The sequence below is a fragment of the Citrus clementina genome, unplaced genomic scaffold (genome assembly GCF_000493195.1).
Source record: "Citrus clementina cultivar Clemenules unplaced genomic scaffold, Citrus_clementina_v1.0 scaffold_8, whole genome shotgun sequence".
NCBI classification, from domain to species: Eukaryota; Viridiplantae; Streptophyta; class Magnoliopsida; order Sapindales; family Rutaceae; genus Citrus; species Citrus x clementina.
Genome location: NW_006262022.1, coordinates 5850703 through 5875004, shown reverse-complemented (window position 1 = coordinate 5875004; position 24302 = coordinate 5850703). Strand labels below are relative to the sequence as shown.

Genomic DNA, 24302 nt, shown 5'->3' with positions numbered 1-24302 from the left:
AAATAAATGTTTATCGTTGAATTGGGGCTAGCATTAAACATAAGTTACATAATATACCAGATCATAAGACTCACAACGTATTCTCAATGTACACGCATAAATACTCACGCAGAATCTACAAAGGGCTAAGGATGAATCAAGCCAGGAGCCTATCTCAGACAAAATCCAGTTAACTTCTTTTTCAAAATTCAATAGATGCTATGGAGCTGTAAGATAAAACCAACTAATTCCATCGTGCTACATACATAAATGAAGACGATACTAATGTCTTTTAATTACTGAGACTGGCTAAGATGACGATGAAGCAGCATTTATCTTGGTATCATCTTCATGACGCAAGCTATTTTCTCTACTGTAAGCAGCCTTGGCACCCTGAGAGCGAAGAATTGATGTTAATCGGATAATAAACATTAGTGTAAACCATGAAAGAAGTGTTGTAGGGCTAAACTAATATCCAGTCCCAATAACTGAGCAGAATTATCACAACACACAAAATACACACAAAGGAAACTGAACTCACTTGGAAGATAGTCCCAAGTTTTTTCAAAGCTTTTGCCCGTAGTTTCAATGTTTCCTTGGAGACACTAGGGTCTTTCAATACCTGAAACAAGAAGGGAGTTAAGAAGTTGGCTCAAATATATGCAACTAGAAAATTTCTTATTATTCATTTTAATTTGTCATTAAACATTTACCAAGCTCCACAAGCATCCATAAGCATAAAACATCTCACTAGATGATACCAAATTATCTATAAAGAGAGAGAGGATTGCACATAGCAATGTAATCTATGTTGAAATCAGGTTTTGGCACAGTAACTTTTATCCATACAGGTCAAAGATACTTGAAGTATGCTTCCAATCAAACCACTAATTAAATATTGCACATTGTGTTGTTCAAACCTAATATCAGGCAGTCAATATGGCAAACCCAAAAAGCAACTCAACTCAAATGAAGCAGAACCAAACAATATTCAAGGTTTGGCGCATATATTCACACATTTTAAGCCTAAGAAAGGAAATGTAACTCACAGCTTGGCAAACCCTTGACAGAGTTGTCTCAATATCAACCACGTTGATCTGCCAAAGGGACTGAAGCATGGCATCTTTTTTAGCTTCAATGGCTTTCATTAAGTTCTCTTCTTTGTTCTCTAACTGGTTCAGCTTCTTCAGCTCTTCCTGTATTTGAATTAAAGAAACAGCACCTACAAATATGAGATGAAATAAGCTTGCTGGCTCCATTTGAAGGTACAAACCAGGAAAAATTAGAAGACTATTTCATTAAATGGAAACTTCCTACATGAAGAATTATAGTACCTGATGCTGCTGATACTTGTGACTTTATCAGATGGCCTTTATCTCGCACCCATTCTGCTAAAAATGGTACCTTCATATATCGTTTGTCCTTTCCAAGTTCTTTTGCAGCTCTCCTTGTGTAAATATAACCAATGGTATGCAGCATAGCTTCACCAAAAGCTGAAGAGGACAGCAGTTATAGGTTAATGCAAGTTGAAATAATTGTAAATACCAAATGAAGATACCATTTGGTTAGGATTTAGTGAGCCCTCTATTTGCTCCATTGCACAAAAGTTTATACCAATTTTCTTTCAAGAATCATATAATTTCTTCACAACTGCAAACAGATTAGGCCATACTAATTGAAATTTGACAAATTTATGCAAAGTGAGCAGTCTATAAATTTCTACGGTTTAATCCTCCAACCACCTTTCAGCAAGGGATTCCTTAAAAGCAGTTAAGTCCACGTTTGAAAAACTAGTTCCACTTAGATACTGATCCTTTCACCAGAGAAAATGACTCTGAATCTGGTGGTCCATTAATGAAGATGAATAGTGCGTTCCTTTGAAATGAGAGAAAGCTTCAGAAGCAAATGAGGTGGATGGTTAAAATAATTTATAGAAACTTGAAAATATTTTGAATATAAGTCTCTATTCCAGGCAACTCCGAGAGTGGCCAAGAAAGACATTCGCTTGTTAAGCTAGAAATGCAAAGTCAATAATTTCCAAGTATCTATATATTTTTTTTCTTTTTCTTTTTTTTTGGGGGTGGGGGGGGGGGGGTGTTTGATGAATTTTAAAAAAAATAAAAAAATAAAAAAAACAATTACCAGCTCCTGAGAGGCGCCGAGCTTCTGCATTTGCCCATTTTACAAACTCATCCGCTCGGCCATCAACAAATGGTTCGAGATGATTTTTCAAAATGGTTATGAGCTTTTCTTCCCTCTCCTTCTGCATTGCCTGCAAAATTCAACAAAATAAGGTGGAGACTTTGGGCAGGTGTATGAAAAATGTAATAGCTTGACAAACAGTAGTGAAGAAAATATACCCTCATCTTTTCCTGTATTTTATGCTTATAAACTTCAATGTCTTGCTTGTCTTCCTCAACTTCAACGGATGCCATGGTAGCCAGGGCAAGTTGCCCAATATAATCTTCAAAATACTCGCTTCCAAAAATCATCCCAAATACAGCCGCAGCATCAACCATGGAATCCCTGCAAATTAGAACATTGAGCACCAGTATCATTGTAAGTCAATCCTACTGGTTTAGCTAGTGAAAACAAGAGAGCATGCTTATTGGGATAACAAAATTATAAGCCGTTACTATAAATAACCATTATCAAAAACTATTTCACGTTCAGATATGTTTGTATGAAAACTCATTTTCCCTTTTCAGTGCTAATATACGTATTGTACAAATTCTACTACACAAAGTCTGCAGCAAAGCAGTTCTTGAGTCATTATTCTAACATAACACTTATAAAATTAGTAAAACTGATGCTTCTGGTAAATAAACTTACTGAGGTATTCCCTCCTTTCCATGCTTGTCATATGCTTCACGTTTCTCGGGATCACTTAGAACCTGATAAGCCTCACCAAGTACCTTACATATGTACAACAAGAAACCATTTAAGTAAAAGAAAAGGTTTCAAAACAAGAGGCAAGGAAGCATGTATAGGGTGCAAAATGGATCTAATATTTAATCAAATAATTTGAAGCCATAATAAATCATAGAAAGTACAGATGTGTATTTTTTCCTTTTCTGGATAAGCAAGCTGGACATTCAATGCAATTAGTTGATTACAGGGATTACAATTCAACAAGCAATACTTACCATACTCAGTAAATAATAATAAATTTACTCCAGTTAAATAGTAACACTTAGATTGTATAGAGAATCAAATATATAAGCTTACCTGAAAATTTTTGGCAGCTTTCGGGTCTCCGGGATTTTTATCTGGGTGGACTATCCTCGCCTTCAAAAGCACATGTAAAAGCACACAATATTTGAAACCAAATCATCATTTATTAATAATGTATCAACTGTAGCATTGAGCAAACAGTAATAACTAAGGAAGAGAAAGAAAAGAAAAAGCCTACATGCACAAACTAAGATGATACCAATTTACATTCTAAGGTGTTCATTAAACAACTGCAAACTGCAACAAAAGAAATTCTTCCTAGAGAACTAATAAACCTAGCTGCAATTCCTGTTTCTAAATTTGTGAAAACACGATCAAGTTATAAATCTTCGGCAAAGCAAAAAGCACCAAAGATTGAATTGTAACATTACCTTGAGGTAATAAGCCTTCTTGATCTCAGCCGGTGATGCATCAACATTGACACCCAAGACATCATAATACGCCGTGTCTTTCACCATTGCTTTCTTTTCACCAGAGCTTTTACGACCAAAAAGACTATCAAAATGAATCAGCTTCATGAATAGCATTCACACAAATAAACAAATAAACCAAAAACAGAACCCATAACTTCAGAATTACACACAAACAATAGCAATATATATGTTATATATACACGAAGGGCATCTCAAAAAAGGATAAAGATTTGACTTTTGAGTTTTGCAACCAACAAAAACCAAGAATTAGAATACAAATATTACTTGTAAAAATCCAAAATCGCATATTTTCTTGATAGAGACTAAGAACCCACATGGCATTTTATATCTAGAACATAGCTAACAATTCAAGAACATAAAAACAAAACATAAATGCTACATAGAATTAGAAACAGGTGGTGCTCGATTGAAGTAATAAAATGAAAGAAAAAAAATTCGGAACCTTTTGAATCTCGAACTTACATGGGATTCTAAGCTAAGCAGCTTTTAGCCAAAGGTGATCGAGATTGTGGTCTGTGCTTGCTTGCTTTTTAGATGCTGGCTCGTTGATTCAAAGAAGAAAGGATCAAATAAACAAACCCAGAAATAGATTCACCGACTAGATAATATTAGTAGGAATAATAATCAATATTAATGATAAGGAGTTAATTTTCAGATTTCATGAGACAGAAGTTTCTATTAGATGTGGCTCTAACGGATCTGTCTTATGTTTAACACTTTACATGTGTTGCGTTCTAGAAATTTTGATGGGATAATAACATTTTGATCCCTGTAATTTTATATATTCTTAATAATGAAACATAGATTGCCTATTTATATTAAATAAGCCCGCCATTTTTGTGATATGACCAACTACCCAAAAAGGCCTAGACTTTGACGTTCAAAGTCCAACTACTGACCATGATGAGAAATGCAAGGCCTAGTTCGGCCCAAACTTACATGTCTTGAAGAATCAACAATAAAAATAGAAAATTTACAAAAGTAATTATAAAAATTTTGTTATTTTCACAATTAACTCTTTAAATTTTTTTTCTATCAACATTAGTCAAGCACAAGCTTTTTTCCCCAAATTATCATTGTTTACAAACCAAAAGCAACTTTCTTTTTCCCCTTTTATCAAACCAAAGGCAGCTTTGCACTCTTGAATCATCACTGGCGACGACAAAAGGCAACGGAAAACGCCGACGGTGAACGGTAAAAGTGAAATCCGATCATAATCCATCCGGATCCAACACCAATCCATATCACTTAGTGGTATGAGTTATTTTCTGAACTTGCGAGAGAGTTTTAGTGAGATTGCTTAGTGCGACATGCACCTGTCGCACAAATTTCTGCCTGTCGCACGAAATTTTCGTGGGACAATCTGCCTTTTTGTGCGACAGGCTGCCTGTCACACGAAGTTTCGTGCGACAAGTACCCTGTCGCACCAAGAGGCAGATTCACCGACTCTATCTGTCGCACCAAAAGGTAAATTCATTACAACTGGCTCTTTATTAATTTGATAGTGCGCAATTAATTATTTTTTTTTATAATTTCAGGTTTAATAGATTTAGTTGTGCTTGAATTGTGTTATGATAGTTGGTGGGAGACATTAGAGGATGGCTGTATGAAGTATGTGAATGGTAAAAATAGAGCTTTTTTAGTTGGAAAAAATTGTCTGTTTGATCAGTTTTTGGCAAGAGTATACGAGGTATTACAAATAAATTCTAATGAATATAATATCACAATGAAGATAACTTTGAGGTCTAGTAACACATTATATCGTATATGTGCACTGCCCATGGACATATTTGATGATGAAATGGTGAGGGTTGTGTTGCATATGGCATCCAATGTAGCCAACTATGGATGCATTCTTATATTCGTTACCACATCACCTCGAGTTTCGAGCGAAGATGTTGAGCCACATGTCGAAACATAAACTTCCTTTAGAGCAAATATGTATGGCCCCAATAATGAAGAAGAGGTGTTGCCAAGAACAATGTCGCTGCAACAATATTACTCTCCAATCCGCGATAATTATGACAACATTGATGACAACGACTTTACGTTATAGGACGTTGGAGAAGAGGTATTACCACTAACGACGTCGTTGGAGCAACGGTATTCTCCGTATCACAATAATGATTTTCGGGACAATGTTGATCTTGATGATGAGACAGGGGGAGATAATGTTTGTGCAGAATATTCTAATAGTATTAGGGATATTCATTTCAATAATGTAGGTGATAATGAAGGAGCCGGTCCTTCCAATATTCCGTCGTTTCAGCATGAGAATGAGTGTGAAGACGATATTCTTGTGAATAACAGAGACAATGGATCTTTTCTTCCAATAGTTCGATTGAGAATGAGGATTGAGTCCCTCACAAGTCTTGCTCAAATTTTGTCTTCGAACATGGTTGCTTCAAGCTTTCTTAGCAATTGTGACTCAGATGATATCAGTGTGGGTAAAATATTTGTTGAGAAGAATGAGTTAATATTAGAATTGTGCAAGGTTACCTTTAGGGATAAGTTTGATTTCAAGATTGCACGGTCTACAACGACACGTTTCGAGGATCATTGTTGTTCGGAATCATGTAAATGGCGTAGTCGAGCAATTAAAAGTTCGAACGAGCAAAATGTGTTAGCCTAAAGGGCTATACATAATGTAATTTTGATGATAACAAACATATGTATTAAGTGATTTAATAAATATTGTATTTCACAATTTTCACTAGTTTTTGAAGGGTAATATTTATGCAAGTGAATCAAGTGAAATCAAGCTCAAGACACTCAACGGACAACGGCGAAATCAAGAATAAAGTTTAGAGCTCAACGAACAAATTAGTGTGATAAATTCTTGTAAAGCCAGTATGATTTAATTGATGCATGATTTAGCATTTGAGAAGTTCAAGAGATTAATTTAATTAATTACTTTTTATAAACTTAAAGGTTTTATTTTTATAAGATAAAGTACCTTGTGGTTTTGAGTAATTTGGACTTAAATGCAAAGTTTTGAAATCTTTGATTTTAATAAGGATTAAATTTCAGAGTTGGACGTTTTTACAAATATTTGAAATGTTTTGGGTCATACTATAATTTATGAATATTTTGGACTAAAGTGAAAGGATTTGAAAACTTTGAAAAATATAAGTATTTTGTTTCAAAGGATTTTGTTGCAAAATAATAATATCTTTGGGGCTATATCATAATTTCAGAAAGTTTGGGAAAGACAACTACTCGAAGTTTTGAAATTGGACCTATTTATAAAGTTTTATGATGTTTTGGGTCATAATATAATTATAAAAAGTTTTGGACTAAAGTATAATTTCAGTGAACAGTGTTACAGTGGCAAAATTCAAAAATAACGGTAATACCACTGTTCCTGAGTGGCTAGCCGGATAATCAAGCGGCTAATCGCCTGGGCACGGGAATTTGCCTATAACGGCTAGTTTTTGAGTTTTCACTATAACAACTCAACTCAAACTTCATTCTAAGGAAAAACACAAGCAAATATAAGATCATATAACATATATTGAGCTTCCATTTCGCAAATCATCATTTATTGAATCATTATTGAGCTATAATTTGTTATCCACTCTTAAAGAGAGTTTTTGTTGTAATTTTCATTTCTTATCAAATTGTGAGTGTGTAAGTGTGGGAATCACTTGGGGTGAAGAGATTGGAGAGATAATCTCTTGGTTGTAAAGATTCATTGACACCTTGGAAGTCAATTGTAAACATTTAAAGCCTTGGGAGGCTTGGATAGTGAAATCATCAAGTCGGGTGAGCTTGGAGGCGTGGACGTAGGCGGGGATAGTCGAACCACGTAAAAATCATTGTGTTTGTTTTCTCTTCCCTTACTCTTTTAATATTGTGCTTGATTGAATTTATTGTTTTCATTTGATTAAAGTAATAGATTAAATTGTTGTGCGAATTGTATTGCATAAATTTTAAAATCTCAATTCACCCCCCTCTTGGGTTACATAACTTGCATTTCAAAATGTTCCCTGGGTGGTGAGGAGAATTGACAATGTACACACTTGTCATAACGAGGTATTAGTTTATAGTCGTCATCAAGTAAAGAGCAGAGTTGTCGGTCATATTATCGAAGATAAATATATTCAAGAAAAGAGGATTTATACTCCGAATGACATCAAAGCAGATATGTAGCAGAAATACGGTGTTCAGTTAACATACCAGCATACATATCGGGTTAGAGAAGTTGGTCTTGAAATAGTTCGAGGCAACCCTGCAGAGTCATACAACTTGCTCCCTAAATACTCTCACGTATTGACTAAAGCGAATGAGGGTACAGTCACTCACCTCAAGCGGGATGAAGATGATAATTTCTTATATTACTTTGTAGCACTTAGATATTCCATTAATGGTTTTATGCAGTACATTCGGCCTATCATTGCTGTAGATAATACTCATCTAAAGGGGTTATATCGTAGAAGCATGTTCGTAGCAATATGTCTGGATGATAATAATCAATTGTATCCGTTAGCTGTTGGGGTCATGGATTTAGAAAACAATGATGCTTGGGAATGGTTTATGATGAAGTTACACGGAGTGATTGGCGATAGGCCTGAGTTGGTAATTATCTCTGATCGATGCACTGCCATAAGGAAAATCGTTCTGAAAGTATTTCACAATGTGACTCATGGCGTTTGTTTTTACCATGTGAAAGGTAACATTAAGTCAAAGTTTAGGATATCCAAAGCTCTTTGGGATGAATTTGAGCATGCCTTAATTAATGCAGTAAAAGCATATGGACACGAGAAATTTAAAAGACAATTTCAAGGGTTATGGATAATCCACTCGGATGCGGCTGAGTACTTAGAAAATAATGTGGGTACGTGTAATTAGGCAATGTCTCAGTTTGAAGGTAGGAGGTACAACATACTTACCACCAACATTGCAGAGAGTGTTAATTCTTTCATGAGGGAACCACGAAAATTTCCTGTTACTCATCTTATTGATTACTTTAGGAAAACATTGCAACAATGGTTTTATGATTGAAAAATTGTGGCTGAATCAATGAGTACTCGGCTAACAACATGGGCGGATGAAATAGTCACTGAGAGGAAAACTATAGCTGAAAGATTGATCGTTCGGCCGGTGTCTCCGCATCGATTTCAAGTTGTAGGTGGTGGGATTAAGGAAAGTTTAGTTGATCTGCAAAAGAAAACTTTCTCCTGCAGAGTATTTCAGCTTGATCAACTTGTATGTGCTCATGCAATTGCGGCGTGTCTAACTGTCCGAGTGATTTCATTAACATTTGTTCGGACTTTTACACCACCGAATCGTTGGCGATGACTTATGCACAACCAGTGGAGTCGGTTGGCGACGTGGCTGATTGGGAAGTTTCAAATGAAATTCAAGAGATGTACGTATATCCACCAGTTGAGGCACCACCACCTGGTCGTCGTAAAGAGCTCAGAATACCCTCGACTGGCGAGGACGTTAACCGGCGGACTGTTAGATGCGAGCGGTGTAATAAGCTGGGACATAACCGTAAGCGATGTAAGAATCCCATTGCGTCGAGTCGAAGTTAGTTGTATTGTTTGAACGATTCCTTGGTTAAAACAATTGTTGTTTCTCGTGTGTTGTACACTTATATGTCATAAAATTTTATTTTATTTTTTATATTAAAATGTGAGTATTAAAATTTTATAAACTTATGTGCGCAAATTAGAATAAAAATTCATGTCTCAACATTCGAATTACTACAACGGCTTATAATACAATATCGTCATTAAATATATCAACTGCAATATTCTTTCTAAAGTACTCCACATAACTACCGTTAAACTCTAATTTAAGCCCGAGCATTAAATACATCGTAAATATCAATAAAAAAAACACTGCAATCACCAGTTCTAGGCTCTTGTTGTGGCACACTCTTAACTGCGATAACTTTCCAGGGGTTGGCACTCTGCAACTCAGGTCGGATGTTGTAGAAGCCAACATATTCCAACCATCGAGGGAAGATAACTTCAAGCGGTCTGAATTTCAACTTGTATTTTTTGTCGTCTCGAAATGTTAGTAATGAGTCATAAATCCAGACTTTGTTCTTACGAAAGTCTACTCGGGCTAGTACCCAATGCTCGCGGTCTAAGTTAACAGGGATGAGTAACTGTCTATAAAAAATTATCGTTAATTAATCATGTTCGTTATATATGAAATTGAAAAACAAACAATAAAAAACAACATCCACATTTGATTATGGCTATGAAATGCAATAAAATATATACCATATCGACATCCGTAATTGGTTTGGACATAGTGTGCTATCGCCCACCAATTTACTTATTCAAGCTGTCGTCATATACTAATGAATCGACCACACAATTCCCGTTGTTCTATAACTGATTCAAGAACACCTAATACATAGATAACCAAGAAATGCATAAATTAACAATACTTCAAGGCGATAATAAACAAATAAAAGGGTAATTATAAGTTATCTCGACACGTTACCCAAAAAAATGTCTCAGTATGTGTGACACGTTGAACTAAGGTATTCAGATACTGCCATTGTTTCTCGCTAATCAAGCGAAAATACTCGTGAGTATGCTCTAGAGGAACAGAAATATGTCGATTTAAAAAGAAAAAAATTATACACAAATCCAAAACACGGAAAGAAATTAGGAAAAAAATTACCTCGTCCCCTAGCCATCCTATCGAAACATGGCCCAAAATCACTTGAAAGAACGACCGCGGGCGTTGGACTCTCCGATCCACTATCATATCGCCAGCGAACCATCGGTCAAACTCATCATACAGACTTGGATCCTCTAATCCTCTAAGTGGATTTATATCCACACTCGTACTCATGTCAATCGCATGGTCCATGATTTGGGATAGAGGTAAAGGTCGTACGTTTTTTCCTCGCCTGAATGGAAGAATTATGTACGAACTGTTAAAAATATACGACGGTCTGTACGCTCGCCGAACTTACTAATGCCCGGAGGCACCTCAGTTAAGACCTGCACGCTCTCCCTAGTAACATCCCCATAGAAACTATAAAATGACGTGGGAGTAGAAAAATTTTGATTGCCCACATCAGTATACGCTCCGTAGTCATCCGGGGCCTTTCCATTTGGCAAGATGAACATATTAAACAACTATCAAATTAAAAGTTAAACGAACATAATTGTTAAATTTAAATTTGCTCACCACATACGAGCGTCCAATCAGAGAATCCTTGTTTGGGGGCTTAGACATTGAATCGATAAAACCCACCACAGTTTCTTTAAAATCTTTAAATTCCAACTTAAGTTCATAAATGTTACGATCAATCTTGTCCATCCGTCATCTCATATAATCATTAAACTGCTTTGTCATTTTCAATTAAAAAAAATCTTTATAATAACATATTGTTATAATGATTTATATATGTAGAAAAGAAATTATTTATAACCTCGGAATCATGTGTGTCATCAGAGTTGTCTGTCTGTTACTAATGGTCATCTACAGGCACCTCATCCTCAGAAGTCTCATGACGCTGCTCTGGTGTTGTGCTTGGTATGTCGTCATGCTCGTCTGATTGCCTTGTAACGGATGGTGGCGCGTTGATTGAGGGTTGGTGCTGTATGAAATAACATTTAAAATAAGGAAATCAAAAATAAAAAATTTCGATTAAATAAATAATAGTACTTATAGGATACCAACCTTATGAACCCAGCCTGGAATGCGTGGTGATTAACACTAAAAAGTGTACATGTAATAAGGATAAAATTATTAGTTTTTCACTTAAAGTGTTGATTAATGCGCGCATAACTTATAAATTATATGAATGCTCCACAAATAAATTTTTGTGTTAAATTAATTCACTATATGTTAATTTTTATCTTATAAATATTTTTCAGGAATAAATTAGAATTGAAAGTGGGAACAAAGAAGGACTGCTGGAGCAATTTGGAAGCATTATTGAGGAGATGTAAATAAAAAAAAAAAATAAAAATGAATAAAAAAAAGAACAAAAACAAATAAATTGGTTCTTCCATCACACATTTCAAAACAATGATAATGTAAATAATAATAATAAAATAATAAATAAATAATAAAATAAATTAAGTTAAAGCATTTGTTGCCTATAAAAAGGAGGCAACTGAGCGGAGGCGAGTGGCGAAGCTATTTTGAGAAGCTTAAGCCGATTTCTGAGAGAAAGAGTTGTACTCGAGAGGGAACTGAAGAATTTCTGTCTTTTTTTCTTTTCTTTTCTTGTTTCCTTTTGTATCAATTTTTCTTGTAACATATTTCAAAAGTTTATCAAATAAAAAGAGTGTTGTGTTTTCTTTCAATATGAGTGGCTAATTTTATTAAGCTGAGGTGAAATGTGAAGCACAATGTTTCAAACTATTAAATTTATTATTTTCTCAAATGAGTTTTTAATTTATTTTATTCTTTTTTAGTTATTTTTATGTCATGTTAATTTATAAATTTCTTTGGATCTGTATAGTATTTTGACATAATGTCGACACATTAATATAGTGTAGCACATTAAGTACTTTATTCTATATTTATCCACACACATAAAATTAAATGATATAATAATTAATTGGTAAAAGTGAAGGCAAAATATAAACGAGAGAGTATTAAAATTATAGTTTAAATACAGAGAGTGGATCTCGAACCTTAGCATATTTTTAAATTGATTTCAAATAATTTCTTTTCCTCACAATTAATTTTCTTAGTTTTAAATTGACTACTGGATTTAAAATTCCCTGTGGTTCGACCCCAGACTCACCGGGTTATATTATAACTAGATACTCTTATACTTAGGAGTAATACACTTTTGAGTCGTGTCAAATTTTTGGCGCCGTTGCCGGGGAGTTTTCTAAATTTGGTATTAGTTTGTCTTTACTTTATTTTTATTTTATTTTAATATTTTTATTTTGTTTTGTCGTTACCATCTTTCCGTGATTCTATTTTATTCTCTTTTTGTAAAACTTCAGTTAGGACCCCTCTTCTTTTCAAACCTTAACATTATCCATAAAATTTGTGAGAAACTTCATCTTAGCCCAGAAATCTTTGCAAATCAGTCCCTAAATCAAATTTATTTCTTTAAATTTCTGCAATTTACTTTTTGGTTGAAGGATAATGAAGCTTTGATTCATCACTACTGTGAGATCTTTCTTCTGCTTTAATTGTTTTATTACTTTTTGGGTATTTGTTTATTCTCTAAATTAGTTTCATGATTATGTTTGTTAATTAGGTAATTGGCCACTATTTAATTATCAACTTAATCTATTGTTAATTAAAGGATTCATCGTATGAAGATTTTAATGTTTGTGACAAATAACATAGCAGTGAGTAGTGTTATGAGAATAAACAATCTAATTTAAATGAATCATCATATGTGTTGATTAGGATTTGGGTCTCTCTGGTTTTTCAGGCTGTCAATTAATTAAATCCTATGATTGTATCTAGGGTTGTCTATTGATTAGGGAAATATCCAACGGTCGTACATTGGTTATTGACTAGTTAAGGAGAGATTGGCTATTAGAGGGTCTCAATAGCTATAACCGGTCTATTCATAAGTAATAATAATCTATATTTGAATCAATGATCAGTAGTCGAATCAAGCTGAGTTAATTCCTTCAACCAGAGCTTTCTCCAATTTGAATTACAACTTTAATTTGCATTCTTGTTATTTTAATTTGATTTTTATTATTGTCAACAATTCCCCCATTTTATGTTTTGCGTTTTAAAAGGATTTAAATAATTACCGTTCTCTGTGGACACTGTTTAGGGAATGAAATAGGGTGACCAAGATAAAGGTGTTTGCTCATACATTATCGCGCTTTCCTCCAGAGTAAAAGTGAGCAAATAGTTGAGCAGATCACCTCGACTAGGATTTTATTGGTCATCTCGACCAGAATAATATGGGGTGACCTCGAACAGATCACCTCGACCAGGATATTATTAGTCACCTCGACCAGAATAATATATGGTGACCTCGAGCACATTATCTCGACTAGGATATTATTGGTCACCTCGACCAGAATAATATATGGTGACCTCTGTTGTGCATATTTTAATGTACTCGCAAGCGCACGAATCTGTTGTAGTATAGATTAATGGTGACGAGTGTCGATCCCACGAGGAGGTGGATTTTAATTGTGTAGAATTAATTTTTGTGAATGGGTGATTGGATTTGTGGTGGAAATGATTGGAATATGCTAAAACTTAAATTAAAATGGCGAGAATAAATTCTAAAATTGGTATTGAAATGGTGAGAATAAATTGAAGAGAATTCTATTGAAATGACGTACTTGGGTATCTGGATCCGTATCAACATGCATCATGGGCTAAATAATCCGTATTAATGCCAATTAAATCATGAGGGGGGAATCCACACCTCATGAACCACGCTCTAATCAATATGGTGCTAAGGGCTTATCGTGCCAAATAATAATAACCTTGTACTAGAGGGCCGGTGTAACCAAGGCGGTACTAGACAAGATTAGTATTATTTGTCGACGAGAAGTCAAAACATCCACAAAAACTAGAGGGGAAGAGAAAATAAATTTACCAAATTAAGCCCATGACACATGTTGAGACTTCACCTTCAACCCAAGCTTGAAAGAAAATTAGCCACTCATAATTGAACTAGGGGCAAAATGGAAATTTATTAAAATACGAAGAAAATACAAGATGGAGAGGGAATTACAGAAAATGGATCCCAAAAATGGATTCAGAGATATCAAATTAGGGGGGAGAGGCCCCCTTTTTATAGATACATGGAGTAAATCATGGCCATCGGATTAAAAACAGTTTGGACGCTCAGGATTTCGCCACGTCATCAGTCAATAGTCCACGGTTTGACCACGCGGATGAACAGTAACACGGTTTGACCCGACTTTGAACAGTAACGCGGTTTGACCCGGATGAACAGTAACGCGGTTTGGTTGAAAATAATCCTGTGTGATGCATGCACCGTACACGAGATTTTTCGTCCACTGATATGCTGCCACGTCACCATCAACAGTACATAAGAATTTTAGTCCAACAGGATCGTGACACCTCATCAGTCAATGCCACATCATCGGTCAATGCCACATCATCAGTCAATGCCACGTCATCATCCGTCTATGTGAACAGTGTCGCGAACAGTAACGTATACAGTACCGTACACGTGAATAGTACCGTACATGTGAATAGTGTCATTTTTCCTTTTATGCTCCTCCTAAGGTTTTTGACCGTCCTGAGTTCAAAAGTGATGTCCGTTTTGCCGTCTGATTTCTCCTTTATTGTGAAATGACTATAATGCCCCTAAAATACATAAAATACTTAATTAAAATAAAACACATGCAATTAAATCACAAGAAGGTTAAATACATAAAAGTAAGGGTTGTTAGTAAGACTTGAAATGTAAAATGACGGTTTTCTCCTTTATAAATATGCATTTTCTAACACTCAACAACCTCGAGCACATTATCTCGACTAGGATATTATTGGTCACCTCGACCAGAATAATATGTGGTGACCTCGAGCACATCACCTCGACCAGGATGTTACCAGAAAGCACGATTCAGTCAAAATATTTTCTCCGAAATATTAGGAACCATATTCTTAGTGGATGAAAACCGCTATAGTTTTCTATAAAAACCCTAGAAAAGGAAAGTAATGGGGGATTCTGCTAGCTCTCTCTCTCTCTAAGCAACTGAACCCATTGGACATTTTTCTCTCTCTACCACAGAGAAATTTCTCTTTCGCCTGTGATTTCTTTAAGATTGATTATTTTGAATTCTTTTCCTTTAAATTTACTTAAAAGCTTTTTGTTTAAAGCAATCATAATTAAGCCACATGAATTGTGGTATGGGTTTTTCCAAGTAAGACCCGAATCCCTGACTTGAGCATCGGAGGGTTCTCGCCGGAAAAACTTCCGGCACCTCCTGACCGTTGGTTGTGTTCACAGGCTCACAGGTTATCTGCTCATGGATTGTCTGCTCATGGGTTATCTGCTCATGGATCGTTTGCTCATGGGTTATCTGCTCATAGATTGCCTGCTCATGAGTTCTCAGCTTATGGATCGTCTGCTCATGGGTTATCTGCTCATGGATTGCCTGCTAATGAGTTCTCTGCTCATGGATCGTCTGCTCATGGGTTAACTGCTCATGGGTTCTCTGCTCATGGGTTCTCTGCTCATGGATCGTCTGCTCATGGATTATCTGCTCATGGGTTTTCTGCTCATAGAACATCTGCTCACAGAACATCTGCTCATGGTGCTAACTAATCATCAGCTTCCCACCAAACAAATTTAATGATGATGCAGGGATCTGAGATCTGACCAACTTATCCGGATTTCTTGCATCAACAGACACGACCCTACTCAATCACTATACACAATTTATTTAGAGTAGGAATTTATTTTTGTTGGCTTCGACAACCATCTGTTTTTTCCTGTTAAAATTTCTTTTCCCATTTTTTCTTTTCTTGAGCAGAGTAGATGGCTTCATTTTTACATGGGAATTGTAAATATAACTTGATGTTAAAACTTTAACTTTTTTTTTTTTTAAAGTATAAATCTATCAGCACTTGTGAAGTTTATATGTTTCTGAGAATCTGTTCATATAAAGCAAATGGAGCAAAAATGTGCCGTTGGATGCTCAAGTTTTGCGGTCTTGACAATCGTAAATAGCTTTGACTTTTGGGAAACCTAAAAATGAGAAAAACGAAAGTTCATTGTATTATAATTGTTGAATATATATAGAAAAATGATGTTCTTACAAAACTGTGCACAAAATTTTGTACAAAACGGTTCGTTTTGTGCAAAGTTTAAAAGGCAAGCTTGTACGTGCAACATCACACATATGCACGCAACAAATCCCAGTAGCTTATCTCACTTGCATCTCCCTCCTTTCATAGCAACGGAAACCACACAGCAGCGTTTTCCGATCTCTTCACACAACAAATCCCAGCAGCTTATCCCGTCTCCACGCACCGTCGGTCTCAGCTCCGTTCTCCCTCACTCTCTCGGCTCTGTTCTGCCTCATTCTTGCTGGCTCCGTTCTCCCTCATACTAATTAATCTTTAATTAATTAAGCAAGCTGCATCTTTAATTACAAATTAAAGCAATAAATTGAACATGATCTTAACAAGCCGCATTAAGCCGATTGTGTTGGAGGAGAGAGAGTGATGCAGCTGAGATCGAGAGAGTGAGGGAGAACGGAGCTGAGAGAGTGTGGGAGAACGGTACCGAGAGAATGAGGGAGAACGGAGCCGTTGCTGTGAAAGGAGGGAGATGCGAGAGACAAACGTTGCTGGGAATTGTTGTGTGCGTCTGTGTGATGTTGCACGTACGAACAGGTGCCTTTTAAACTTTGCACAAAACGAACCGTTTTGTGCAAAGCTTTGTGTGAATATTAACCTAGTGAATTCTTGTAATTGAATTTTAATTCTGTAAATCGAAAATTGTAGTATAAACCGAGGCTACCCACCCCTCTATCTACAGCCGAATCAAGGGGTATGTGATGAGGGTGCAGGAGGTGGGAAGCTCATGCATGTTGATCGGTTTGTGATGTGATGTGGCTTGTAGCATTATATGTGTTTGTTTATCATTTTGCTACTGATAAATTTGTTCGATGCGGATTTCCGTACTTTTTAAATATGTGGATTTGTGAATTTAGAGTTTTGCAACATTATAAATTATTGAAATATTATTTTACAACATTGTAAAATTCCAAATGTAAATTTTAAAGAATGTGGGCGCCCTCAATTTCTTGATCATGCTTCTTTTCCAGCGGTGTGAGCCATGTGCAGATCAAATTTGCCCATCACAAGTGATTGCATTGATTTGGGTGATTTTAGTATGTGTGTATATATATATATATCACAACACATTGCTGTCTGTTATTTGAATGTTTTGCGTACCGTACCAAGCCGGGGAGAATTCTGAAATGCGAGTGAATTTCAGTTTTGGCAAAAATAATTTGGGAAGCAATGACTCTGGTTTTGATGATCAAGAGCAATTCAGAGAGCTAGCCTAGCTTACGAGCAGCTAGAACTCTGGTAGCATTTTTGTTTTACATCTAATTTTAATATTTATTAATTTCAACTTATTCCTTACATATTTATATTCTTTGTTCAACAAAACTAAGATATTAATCAGTAGATCTCATGAGTACACGAAAATATATTTATATGGATCAATACCTTATTCTATTTATTTTTTGAAAAAAATTGATATATGAATTAAAATCTAATAATTAAACAAAATTTTTGCATCTCAAAAAACATGAAGCAAAGGCATGAAATATATTTTTATTAAAAAATTAATTAATTGTTTTATCTAATTGAGATTATTTAAAAAACCTTCTTCTTTTTTTTTTAACCTAAGGACTAAATTTTCCTAAGGCATAAAATAATATTTTTTAATAAAAATATTGTGACTAATTTAACTTAAAGCGGTGTGCAATATTGTCCATGATCTGACAACTCCATAGCAAAATAATTTTCAAAGACGATTTTGACTTGATGACTTCTCAAATCTCAAGCCTCTTGAGTCTCTCTCCCCTAGCCTTTAGGATTAGTAATTTTCAAGAACACTCATATATTCTCTGAATTTTATTTTATTTTTAAAGCAAAACACCAATGGCGGTGAGAAGAAAAAAAGTTTTTCATTAATTTGACATTGGTTTTACGAAGAGGGAGACTGTTTTAGGCTTTAACATAAGTTTGATTCACAATTGGTCATTTTATGAAATTAGAAAATAAATTATATTTTTTGTAATAATTTAATCCTCTCCCCACTCATGTGAATGTGATCAAACCTTTAATTTGGATCATTCCATGAAATTTTATCATTTGAGTAGTATCAATCATTCTCAGTTATAAATAATTGATTAATATTATGATTGTATAATGAAACTTATGGTATCTTATTACATTTATGACCAAAAAAAAAAAAGTTTGTATATTACAATAACCATGCATAAACCTGTGATCATCTCGCCGATATTGAACTTGATAAAAAAGTGGAGAAAGATGACAGATGTAATCCCACATACAGCTACAAAAAAACACATCCAGCTCGGTTTATACTGAATTAAGACTTTAAACTTTGTTTGGCATTGAGATGTTATAATTTTTAATTTTTAGTTGCTGAAAAAAAAATCTATAGCCCTTTTATAACATTTTGATTGTATTTGATAAATATGATTTATAATAATATTTTTTTACAAAACTAATATAATTAAATTTTTCTTTAAATAATTATGGGATAAATTCAATTTGACTTTAAAATTACAGCTACAAGCCTGCAAATATTTACTAAAAACTTTTCTGCAATTTGACTTAAAACTCACGCAGTTACCCCAAAACACTACCAAAACATGCCCTTCACTTGCTTTAAACAACAATTGCGAGATATGGTGCGATAGCTTTCGGTGTAAAAACCTGTAATTTGTCAAATTCGATCGTCAAAAGGGTACGTAGCAATAGCATGGTCTGCACTTCATTTTTGGTAAACGTGTATTCGCTGGTGATATTCCGCCAACAAAGTTTTGGGTGAAAAGCTTTGAGGCTGTCCCACTCCCACAGGCCACAGCCACAAAGCCCGTATCACACTCTTGAGTCTAAAGAGGCCTGACCTGTTGTGACCGACATTGCGGATACCTGGCAATTTCTTTTATTATTAAAGTAAGAAAAAAAGTTAAAAAATAAAATAAAACGCATATTTTTCGACAATGTATTAAAATATGTACTTTCTCATTAGCCTATCCATTACTAGAACACAACGCCTTGAATTATTATGTATGAAGATATATGGCAATTTTTTTTAATTATTGCGGTCATGATATATATAAATTTCCTATAGATATATTTTTTATGGTCTCACAAAATATTTTATAGTATTATAAATATTTTACAAGACCATAAAAGTGGGCATCCGCATAGAAAATGATTATATATATATATATATATATATAGTTTATCCCATATGTTACAAAATTATTATTATTTTTTTTACTTTATCCCATATGTTAATAATTTAAAAGATGGCAGAGAATCATTCATTTTCTAGTATGTCATGTACAGTGATTTTCTTAAAATTGAGCTTTGGAATTAGAACAAAAATTGATAATTAATTGATAAAGACAGCAAGGGGATTAAACAAACCGTGAGCGTTTGTACTCTTTTTTGAGACTGTTCATTGTAGAGTCAAGGTCAAGCCCATTTATATTATTAAAAGTTTATTTATTTATTTTAGCTGGAGAAGTGCTGCAACAGATATTTAACTGTTGGTATTTTTCACCTCTAATGTTTTTCACGTATGACAAGCACTATTGCTGTTTCTATTTCTTTTAAGTTTTGTTAATTACGAAGTTTGGTTTAGTTGTGAAGATTGAAGAAGGAGAACAGTGGCAGGATTCGGAATGGAGTACTATTTGAATGAGAATTTTGGATTTGTGAAGCAGAAGAAATCAGAAGAAGCGTTAGAGAGATGGAGGATACTCTCTGGATTTGTGAAAAATCGAAAACGGAGGTTTCGTTTCACTGCTAATCTCGCCAAGAGGTCGGAAGCCGAAGCCATCCGACGCGCCAATCTGGTTTCATTTATGTACCTTTTCAATTTTCCCTTAGGCTGTCAATTTATTCTTTCGGCGTGAAAGGCTCATTGAACCTGAAATTCTTAATAACCAGCACTCTGATGGATTGATTAAAGCTAAAGTAATATAAAAAAAAAATTCTGTAAAACTTGTTAGGCCTGTGGATATGCAAGGTTCGAGTCGAAGCTTGGTGCGGGATTGGCTATTCCACAAATCCTACATAATTTGTGTTGAGGAATTACTCAAATCCTTAGATGTTAACCAATCAACATGAGCCAAAGAACCCAATCGGCCAAGATCAACTATCTTTAACAAAGAAAGTAAACAAACCCAAAGCAAGTGATAAACGAAAAAGAAAGGTGATGAACCAAGAAACAACACACAGAATAACGTGGTTCGGTACCAAGGTACCTACATCCACGACTGAAGAACCCTCCTAGGCTTGAAGCCTTTTATTGAACAAAGTGTTTACAAAAAGACGTTTGATGACAAAGATTAAATCTCTCCTACAGAAAATTTTCTATCTCTCACCCCTAGGTCCCTCAAAATCGTGACTTAAAGATATATTCTGATAAGCTCTTAGCAAGTATATATAGCTCTGTTGTCCAGCCTTTAGCAGCAACAAATTTAACTAACCACTGGCCCCACAATCGCTGACTCAGCACGCCACTTAACCACATAACAGAATTAACTAACCAGCTTCACAATTTGAATGAAATGACAGAAACAGCTATTAGAATCATAAAATCAGAGTTAAGTTGGTTAATTAATTGTGTTTTTTCGTTGCAATCTAGTCCTTTATGTACAGAATAACCTTGGAGAATATGTAGAAATTCTTACAAACTTGTTTAGTAGTTTCTTCTATTTGGAAGTACATCACTAGCCTTTACTTAGAAACATGGTTCAGTTGTCAAATTGCATACCTGAATTATGTATCTATTACAGCTGTATGATATGCAATATTAGCTTAATTACAATTATACTCAAAGAAAGACAGTGGAAATAATTGGTGTTATGGAAAAACTTATATAGCACTCTAATGTAACCCAAAGACTTGGGTACTTCCTGCAAATGCTTATGCAAAAATGTTGTTTTGGTCTCTTCACATTAGGCCCCGCTTTGCTCATTATTTGTGCCATGCATACCAATAATTATGTCCAAAACACTGTACTTCAGTATATCGACGTACATAAACTAGAAGATGTGTCATCAAGAGGGTACATTCTGACTGAGGCTGCCTAAGCTAGAAGAGTTCAAGGTTGTGTTGATGATGTAGTACCCACAGTCAAAAGGCCAGGATGTAAAGATACTGAAACTTTGCTCTTTTGATATTTGAAAAATGGTCGGATATCCATTTTCCTGTTTGGATTTGGATAGATCGAGGTGAGCAAATCAAAGTTTGGCATACAATTGGGCTCCAATTTATGATCTTCAAATTTGCACTTAATGAATGACAAAAGAATTTCAAAGACTTGGTAGGCCACCCAAAACCATCCCGGATTTGTCCTTGGGAAATTTTTAAATCATATCTCAAATTTTTGTTAACTGGGTATTCTGTGGAGAGTTTCAGTACCTTAAGAATTTAAAGCAGTGTGAACTGGATTGATAAGTACTACTCAATTCAAACTTAGTATACTAAGCAGAAGGCTGTCTGTTGTATTACAGGAAAAATTCAGGGTTGCAGTGAATGTTCAAATAGCTGTACTTCGATTTATGAAAAAGAAGAAACCAGAAGATGTGTCATCAAGTGAATCCACTGTATCCGAGGCTGCCAAAGCTAGAAGAATTCAAGAATGTGTTGATGACATAGGATCCACTGTCGAAGCTAGCGTAATTCAACAATTTGTAGGATCCACCATCAAAGGCCAGCATGTAAATACACTGAAACTTTTCATCCTTGCATAATTTTGAAAATATGCTCTTTTGATAATTGAAAAATGCTTGAATTTAATCATAAACGGGACATGTAAGTAGCACGTATTCCACTTGATTTTTATGTTCTTTCTCGTTTCCTGTTTGGATTTGGATATAAAGCTGCTTTCATTGTAACAGATACACGGATTTGGATATAAAGCTGCTTTGATTATAACAGATACACCAGTTTCTGACTTAGTAAAAAGAAATGAAGAGCGTCATTATTGATTAGCAAGACTTCATTGAGAAAGAAAAAAGAAAAAAGTTACGAGAATGTCGTTTCCCTAGTTTATTTTATTAACTTTTTAATAAATTTCACTAATCTTTTCCTCTATATGACAGGTATATAAGTTGCTCAGTAAGTGAAAAAAACGTATACTTGCAGTGCTTCCCCTTGTACGGAAGGTATTTACATATCTTGTGTTGGAGGCAACATCATTTGTGGTATATCTACTAGGCTATCTTGTCTCGGAAGTGATTTCATCCCTGCGAGATATATTTAGTTGTCTTCTGTTGAGGCCCACATCATTTGTTCGACATAAACTGAAATATTATGTCTTTGAATCAATCTCATCCTTGTGGGATCTGTTCGGTAATCTTGCCTTGGATGCAATATCGGCTGTAGAGGATCTAGTCAAGAAAAGCAAGTGGAGCTTCCTTCCTAGTTTTGGTATTGCTGTTTGTGCTTGTATTCTAGCAAGAGCTACCCCAGCAACCAGAGAAGAATTTCAGAGGCAGCTAACTGGGGCAGTGGGAATTGTCTTCTCGGTGACCCAATGGATTGTAACATCTGTTTGTTTCAAACTAGCAAATTTGGGAGTCGAGAGCAATTACAGTGCATCAGTTTTGCTGCTACTCTTTTCTATAGCAACTCTTTTCCTTTTCAAAAAGGATGAGGATGCTACTGATTCATCACACGGCGCCTATAGTATTTCATCGAGAAATTTGAGGATTTCACATGTTCCAGCTTTTGATTATGTGCCTAGCACAGCCAATCGCTTCTTGTTACTGATAATCCAGAACCTGATGAACCAGTACCAATGGCAGAATATCAAGAAGGTATGAATATCAATATTGCTGAGATAAATAATAATTGCTTGAGATATATGACTGTAGGTTCTGTATTGCAGGTTTGTTAGCTGCTTGGAAAACATAAGAAACGTTCACTTGCTGTATTTTATCTTGTGTTGGAGGCAGCGTCGTTTTTACTGGATCTGTATGGGAAAAGTGACATTAGTTTGGTTCTACCTATTGTCAGTTTCACTGTAAAAGAGCGTTTTGGCAAGGAACATCGTGAAGAATCAATTGCGGAATCGCATGGGAGATCATTGGATGAATGATTGCTTGCTTACATTATATAGAAAAGGATGTACTTAATGGTATCTGATAATGAGAAATTATTGGATGTTTTCAAAATATGAAAATGTATTGAGAACAAGTGTAAAAATGTTTTTTACTAATATAAATTGATATTAAATTTTAAATATTTTATTTTTATTAATTTTTTATAATAGTACCCCAATGAATTAATTTCTTGAATAGTCTCCTATGCACAATAACTCTATTATCAATGCCATAAAAACCAAAAAAATACGACCTTAGTTACTCTTAATTCCTTTAGCTTGCCGTAGTCTTTTTTTTTTTCTCTTTATAACTACAGATTATGGATTAATTTTTATCAAGTCATCTAGGCAAAATATTCTTACTTGATTCTAATCTTCTAATAAGGTCTTTGTTAAAATAAAATAAAATAAAGAAATATTTACTCGACAGCAATACATCAGCATCAATGACAATTGCCGTCGAGTCTGCAGAATATTTAAACATGTGGCGACGGGAATTTTAATGAGCCGGCAACAATGTGGAAATTAAGGAGAAATTATTGAAAATTGCGCCAACAACGAGAAATCCAACAATTCATGTGTGGAGTGTGAACAATGATAGTCGTGTACTATAGTCAGTAGCTTGATATGGTTGGTGCATGGAATAAACAAAACTATTTATACATACATTAATTAACGTCAAATTCCGATGATGTAGAGACAAAACAGGAAATATATATGAATATGCACATCCTATAATCTATCACTGGTTGGCTTCCAATAGAAATTAATGGCAAATTGTGTATAAAAGTTAACCAAGATGCTGATGTCTCTTCACATCGATAAAGTTTAATAAATTTTATTTCGAGGAAACA

The 24302-nt window shown here is 34.9% G+C and overlaps 1 protein-coding gene across 2 annotated transcripts; it reads right to left on the bottom strand.

The window, feature by feature from the left end:
- Positions 1–4336, bottom strand: LOC18033893 (chaperone protein dnaJ 10). 2 transcript variants are annotated; one of them, XM_006423306.2, is made up of 10 exons: positions 4110–4336; positions 3585–3708; positions 3208–3267; positions 2812–2894; positions 2340–2505; positions 2122–2251; positions 1314–1472; positions 1029–1201; positions 521–601; positions 1–372 (listed from the first exon to the last, which is right to left on the bottom strand). In XM_006423306.2, the coding sequence occupies exons 2-10, from the start codon at positions 3669–3671 to the stop codon at positions 289–291; spliced, it is 1023 nt and encodes a 340-aa protein (XP_006423369.1). In that variant the 5' UTR covers positions 3672–3708; positions 4110–4336; the 3' UTR covers positions 1–288. The 2 variants fall into 2 exon arrangements, with proteins under 2 accessions (XP_006423369.1, XP_006423370.1); XM_006423307.2 differs by having other exon boundaries at positions 3585–3690.
- Between the last annotated feature and the right edge of the window lie 19966 nt (positions 4337–24302).